Source organism: Coregonus clupeaformis, chromosome 6 (assembly GCF_020615455.1).
Source record: "Coregonus clupeaformis isolate EN_2021a chromosome 6, ASM2061545v1, whole genome shotgun sequence".
Lineage (NCBI taxonomy): Eukaryota > Metazoa > Chordata > Actinopteri > Salmoniformes > Salmonidae > Coregonus > Coregonus clupeaformis.
The window spans coordinates 21,777,232-21,784,569 of NC_059197.1; the positions used below are offsets into that span (position 1 = coordinate 21,777,232).

The window sequence follows — 7,338 nt, forward strand, 5'->3', positions numbered from 1 at the left end:
GCCTGGGCACATGCAGCAGGTCTACAGCTCTAGGGGGGTGTTAGCTATTGGTGCAGACAGCACAGAGACACCAGCAGAGAGGAAAGGGAGGTCCTTTCATACCCAAGGCTGAGTTTGGTCAATCACTGAAACCAAAGCAGTTAAATGTTAACATCTATAAGGGCGGTGTAAGAATGGGCATCACTGTACAGACAGTTAACATACAGCCCTCACCTCTAGTCTCACATCCAGTTCAGATCCGTTGAAAGAAAGGATACGGTATAATTACCTAAGAAAGAGCACTGCTACAGTAGACTGTGTTTTTCTCTCTAAGTTTTCCTGTCTGGGTGGTCCCTGAGGGAAGGTTTATCACAGGCCAGGATCGATCCACTCCTCTACATGTGTCCAACAGCTGCATGGCCCAGTCTGCCCCAACCAGGCCTTTAAACAATATCCTGAGTGGCAGGGCATCTTTATTGCGTGCCCCACACTCCAGTCAAACACCTATATTCTACCGTCACAGCACAGTAAAGCAGCAAAGCTCAGTGAGTACTACCAGACAAAGCATCTATTAAAAACTGTCAAATTCGGAAAATAGAGGGGGGGGGGGGGCGCAAGACAAAGGGTGGGAATAAGGTATTGTATGAAGCGATTTGGAGAGAGTGTGAAAGGGGTGTGAGACTGTCAGGGCTAAACAGACTGACACACATTCAGGCAGTCAGTCAAACCTGGTCCCCAGTTTTTGGGCCAGAACTCCAGTCTGTCTATACTGAAGAGGGAAACAAAAAGCCTCTTCAGAGTTTTCCTTCACCTCTCTATTTGTCCTCTTTCATTCCTGCACCTCTCTTCCTTTCTCAGCCTCTCCACATGTCAGAGCTCTGTTAGGGCTAGGAGATTTAAAGTGGAGTGGGTTGTGGAGAAAGTCTCTCTCTCTCGCTCTCTCTGAGTCACTGTGAGAGGAGAAGAAAGTCTACTGAATGTTTAATGGCTGTCTATGTCTACCCAGAGTGGGTATCAAACAGGTTCGGCCTGGGGCGGATAGCACTCAGAGTAGGGCCTCACCCCTATAGTGGCACTGAGCCACTGATGCCTGGTAACATCATCTCTTGATACAGAGCCCTGTAAGTCCCAGTCAGAACCACTCAATAGGAGAGGACAGGAGTCGAAGCCTGGGTCAGGCCTGCTAGCTCCACACAGGAAGCAGAGCTGGAGACTGAGATGGCCCCCTCCTATCTTAAAAGCTGAGGGATAAGGGGGCAGAGACGGTGGGTTTGTGAAATGGTGGCTGTAAAGCATCTCTCACACGAGGGCTACGGCCTGGTGGTCACTTCCAAGAGTGCATTACTACTGCCATTTACAACGTAATCACTATAATATTATAGCTGAATATTAGCAAGTCAATACACACGTACACACGCACGTACATACACACACGCTCACACACATGCGCACACACACACACACAAATTCACAAGCTGCTAGCAGACGATGCCTCCGAGGTGGCTTTCATCCTTTTGGCAAAGAGAAACTCTGAAAACCGCATCGGAAATTAGAAGAGAGAAGAAAGAGAGGATGCGGGACTCCATCCAACACCGCTTTTTCACACACAAAACATTCTTCCGCTTCATCCCACTTTTCATACCTTCTCCTCAGTCGTTTATTTCCCAGCTGCTCCTCCAACCCCTCAACAACCAGGAAGCCCCACAAACAGAGTTATAATTTTATGGAGACAGGAGCTGGTAATACTGATGGAGGCCGGGGTTGGAAATATCCCTTTTTCTCATCCCTCTCTCTTTTTTAACCTCCCCTACAGATGCAAACGATGCATGCAATTCCCCGCAGCCCAATTTAATGCAGCCAGTCGATGGGCAATGTGGGGCTTGGCTGAGAAGAGAGATGGGGGCTCCCTGAGCAATGAGAGCATTTGATGCACTTTCATGTGAAAGTCAATATCTGTGCTGGATCTGTGCTTGATGGATGCTGTGTCTGTCTGTTTGTCTGTCTGTTTGTCTGTCTGTGGGTCTGGAGGGCTGAGACCGGGTGTCAGTGAACTACTACCTAATGTAGGATCAGACTTGATTTGCCCCAACTAAACATGTATCAACCCCTACAAAAATGTCCATTAATTATAATCCACACAATAATTCACATTTCCTGTGGCTGCACTTCCTGTTGCTGCAGTAACATACTACACTACTGTCCTCCTTAGTCAACACTACCACTACTACACTACTCTACATTAGTGGTAGTGTTGACTAAGGAGGGAGAGTAGAGTAGTAGTGGTAGTGTTGACTAAGGAGGGAGAGGAGTGTATTAGTGGTAGTGTTGACTAAGGAGGGAGAGTCCTGTATTAGTGTTAATGTTGACTAAGGAGGGAGAGTAGAGTAGTAGTGGTAGTGTTGACTAAGGAGGGAGAGTAGTGTATTAGTGGTAGTGTTGACTAAGGAGGGAGAGTACTGTATTAGTGTTAATGTTGACTAAGGACAGAGAGTAGTGTATTAGTGGTAGTGTTGACTAAGGACAGAGAGTAGTGTATTAGTGGTAGTGTTGACTAAGGAGGGAGCGTAGAGTAGTAGTGGTAGTGTTGACTAAGGACAGAGAGTAGTGTATTAGTGGTAGTGTTGACCAAGGAGGGAGAGTAGAGTAGTAGTGGTAGTGTTGACTAAGGACAGATAATAGTGTATTAGTGGTAGTGTTGACTAAGGACAGAGAGTAGTGTATTAGTGGTAGTGTTGACTAAGGACAGAGAATAGTGTATTAGTAGTAGTGTTGACTAAGGACAGAGAGTAATGTATTAGTGGTAGTGTTGACTAAGGACAGAGAGTAGTGTATTAGTGGTAGTGTTGACTAAGGAGGGAGAGTAGAGTAGTAGTGGTAGTGTTGACTAAGGAGGGAGAGTAGTGTATTAGTGGTAGTGTTGACTAAGGACAGAGAGTAGTGTATTAGTGGTAGTGTTGACTAAGGACAGAGAGTAGTGTATTAGTGGTAGTGTTGACTAAGGACAGAGAGTAGTGTATTAGTGGTAGTGTTGACTAAGGAGGGAAAGTAGTGTATTAGTGGTAGTGTTGACTAAGGACAGAGAGTAGTGTATTAGTGGTAGTGTTGACTAAGGAGGGAGAGTAGTGTAGTAGTGGTAGTGTTGATTAAGGAGGGAGAGTAGTGTAGTAGTGGTAGTGTTGATTAAGGAGGGAGAGTAGTGTAGTAGTGGTAGTGTTGACTAAGGAGGGACAGTAGTGTAGTAATAGTAGTGTTCACTAAGGAGGGAGAGTAGAGTAGTGTAGTAGTGGTAGTGTTGACTAAGGAGGGGGAGTAGTATATTAGTGGTAGTGTTGACTAAGGAGGGGGAGTAGTGTATTAGTGGTAGTGTTGACTAAGGAGTGGGAGTAGTGTATTAGTGGTAGTGTTGACTAAGGAGGGGGAGTAGTGTATTAGTGGTAGTGTTGACTAAGGAGGGGGAGTAGTGTATTAGTGGTAGTGTTGACTAAGAAGGGAGATCAGAGTAGGGTAGTAGTGGGAGTGTTGACTAAGGAGGGACAGTAGTGTAGTGTAGTAGTGTTGACTAAGGAGGGATAGTAGTGTAGTAATAGTAGTGTTCACTAAGGAGGGATAGTAGTGTAGTAGTGGTAGTGTTGATTAAGGTGGGAGAGTAGTGTAGTGTGGTAGTGGTAGTGTTGACTAAGGAGGGACAGTAGTGTATTAATAGTAGTGTTCACTAAGGAGGGAGAGTAGTGTAGTGTATTAGTGGTAGTGTTGACTAAGGAGGGAGAGTAGTGTATTAGTGGTAGTGTTGACTAAGGAGGGGGAGTAGAGTAGTAGTGGTAGCGTTGACTAAGGAGGGGGAGTAGAGTAGTAGTGGTAGCGTTGACTAAGGAGGGGGAGTAGAGTAGTGTAGAAGTAGTAGTGTTGACTAAGGAGGGAGAGTTGTCAGTGCACGGCAGGCCAGGATATGGAGCCATGCAGGGTCTGATATACTCCCCCTACGCTGCTACACTGCACTGTCTGAGCCACAGCAGGCTGCATGAGCCACAAGGCAACTAGCACAGGCTAACGCTACACCCAGGCTCCACCACCACCACCCTCCTCCTCCTCTCTGCCCACCATGGCCTCACCGTCCTGGGCCTCAGCCAGCCTACTCACAGCCTCCCCCCACCACCACCTGGTTAACAGGCCATTAACCCTGACCCGAGACCAATCTCCTAGAAACACACTGCCACTACTGAAGATTAAAAAATAAACACCAACACCAGGTCTGGCATTAGGTCTGGCATTAGGTCTGGCATTAGGTGTGGCATCAGGTGTGGCATTGGGAACAGCCTGGACTGATAGGTTTAATGTTGTTGTTTTTTCAATAATGCCACCAGCCTTCAGACATGGATACCTGTTCCACCCTGATTTGCTGGGTGGTTTTGCGTGAGGTAGGGACAGGTTGTTTTACCCTTCTGCCAGGAACGACTCACACACACAATTTCATGGTGTGTGGTCATCGGTGCACAGTGCACACCACTGACTCCATATCCCTAAAAACATGTGTGTGTGTGTGTGTGTGTGTGTGTGTGTGTGTGTGTGTGTGTCTACCATCGTTTCTGCTGTGCTAAAGAGAAAATCTAATATTAATCCAGCCAGCACCGTCCGCCGGTTTGAAAAGCGAGAGCCACTCACCATTTTATTATTGATTTCATGAAAGTGGATCTCGCATACTTTCTCCACAACGTCCTCAACCTCGAAAGTTACAAAGCCGAAACCTGCAGGGAGGACAGAGATGTAGAGAGAATGACAGGAAGAGGAGGACGGAGAGAGAAAGAGGGTGAGTGAAAAAGGAGAAAAAGGGAGAGAAAAATAAAGCATTGGTTATAGTCAAGATTCATAGAAAAACGTCAATTTGCAAGACAGGCAACGTTTGAAATGTAGTCCCCTAAATTTAGCTAAACCCTGTGTTATCAGGACCTAATAAAGATGCAGTTATAGATCTGGAAAGGCCGTACAGCTATGTGCAATAAAAATGATACAGTTCTCATTATTAGAATAACTATATTCCTGCTTCACAGACAGAAGAGGAGGGAAATGCCACAAAGCTCATTAAAGGAAATTCATGGACCCTGGCGTAGCCCGTGAATTTCATTACAGATATTCTCTGCTCCTTCATTGATATTTCACTGTAAAACAAATTCTAGTTTTATGGTAATGTCAGGCCATATCATATTATTGATACATAGAACATTATATAAACCTCTCAAATCAGCAACAAACACAAATTGATACCTAATAGAGGGTAATCTAGTGACTCATTGCTTGACTGGATTATCGAATTCATAACTAATAGTGGCAGCAGGTAGCCTAGCGGAGGGTTGTCAGTTCGAATCCCGGGCCCGACGGGAAAAATCTGACGGGAAGTTAGCTGGCATCAGGGTTGCTGGTTTCAAATCTTAGATGCCATTGCCTCGGTTGGACCTTGTGTGCAAATGACCAATAATGTGATCTTAATCTTAGAGGATAATCTAGTCTAATCTAATCTAATCTCATGGGCCAAAGATTGACCGGATTATCTACATGTCACATAAAGGGATGACATGATGAAGGCATATACAAAGGATACAGACACACAAAAATGCCCACATGCGCTAACACACACACATATACACACACACATATACACACACACACACACACACACACACACACACACACACACACACACACACACACACACACACACACACAGGAAAGCCTTCCACTCCATGCCCTGTTGACTAATCAGTATACTCTCTAAAACTAACACACGGAGCGGAGCGGAATAAAGCAGAAGTTGTGCGACCCGCTGTGACAAGCTGAAACAAGGCTTTGGCTTTTAAGAGTGGGAGATAAGCCTGTGGGAGTCAAGGGGTCAACAGGGTTTGACAGAGAGCCAGCACGTGGCCAGGCAGCGCCCCCCTTCTCCACACACGCCAGCAGATAAGGGCAGATAAAGAGGCGGGAGGGCCGATAAGAGGGTCATGGAGAGAGCAACCGTTCCGACAAACCCCCCGTCCTGTCCCGCCTCTGCACACACCACAGTACACTAACAATGAGTTATTACACAGTACAGCGCAGGGCATTCAATTCACAAACATACCCATGCATGCGCGCACGCACACACACATACAGTACACACACACACAGGTACACAAACTCTGCCTGCATGTTACATGTACACATAGTTCCCCCCCCCAATATGAGGTTGGATCCATACAGGCATTAGACATCATCAAGCAGGTGTCAGTGATCAAAGCCGCCTACACTCTCTCTGGTGTGAGGCAGGAAGTAAAGTTCATTAGTCTATGACCTGCCCTCTCTCCATGACTTCCTGTTCTGATCCAAGGGGACGTCCTGGAGTGATGCACAGCACACGTCAGACAGAGAACTCAACTCACAACCCCCTTTCCTCGAATCTCAAGCCCCTCTCTGTCAATCTCTCTCAGGAACATACAGTATCAGATCAGTGGAACACAGATCACATATAGCAATAAGAGTCAGAACACAATCAAAACAAATGTTTTCAAGGTTGTGCTTTTATTTGTCTTTCATCCTCCTCCCATTCATTCTCTCTCGCTCTCTCTAGTTTATCTACAGCGCATTCGGAAAGTATTCAGACCCCTTCCCTTTTTCCACATTTTGTTACGTTACAGCCTTATTTTAAAATGGATTAAAAAAAACATTTCCTCATCAATCTACACACACTATCCCATAATGACAAAGCGAAAAAAGGTTTTTAAACATTTCTGCAAATTTATAAAAAATAAAATAAAAAACGTATTTACATAAGTATTCTGACCCTTTGCTATGAGACTTGAAATTGAGCTCAGGTGCATCCTGTTTCCATTGATCATCCTTGAGATGTTTCTACAACTTGATTGGAGTCCACCTGTGGTAAATTCAATTGTTTGTACATGATTTGGAAAGGCACACACCTGTCTATATAAGGTCCCATAGTTGACTGTGCATGTCAGAGCAAAAACCAAGCCAAGCGGTCGAAGGAATTGTCCGCAGAGCTCCGAGACAGGACTGTGTCGAGGCACAGATCTGGGGAAGGGTACCAAAACATTTCTGCAGCATTGAAGGTCCCCACTGTTCAAATAAATCTACCATTAAAATTATAGACTGATCATTTCTTTGTCAGTGGGCAAATGTACAAAATCAGCAGGGGATCAAATACTTTTTTATAATTATAATAATTATATAATAAATAATTAATCATTTAGCAGACGCTCTTATCCAGAGCGACTTACAGGAGCAATTAGGGTTAAGTGCCTTGCTCAAGGGCACATCGACAGATTTTTCACCTAGTCGGCTCGGAGATTAGAACCAGCGACCTTTCGGTTACTG

The 7,338-nt window shown here is 45.3% G+C and overlaps 1 protein-coding gene across 6 annotated transcripts in view; it reads right to left on the reverse strand.

Moving 5' to 3' along the window:
* Positions 1–4,721, reverse strand: part of LOC123481154 (RNA-binding protein Musashi homolog 2-like) — a gene marked incomplete at its 5' end in the record, with an annotated part of 71,083 nt that extends 66,362 nt beyond the window's left edge. For all 6 annotated transcript variants that reach the window (XM_045219056.1, XM_045219054.1, XM_045219051.1 and 3 more), the window contains 1 exon segment: positions 4,639–4,721. In XM_045219056.1, coding sequence (XP_045074991.1) covers positions 4,639–4,721 — 83 coding nt within the window.
* Between the last annotated feature and the right edge of the window lie 2,617 nt (positions 4,722–7,338).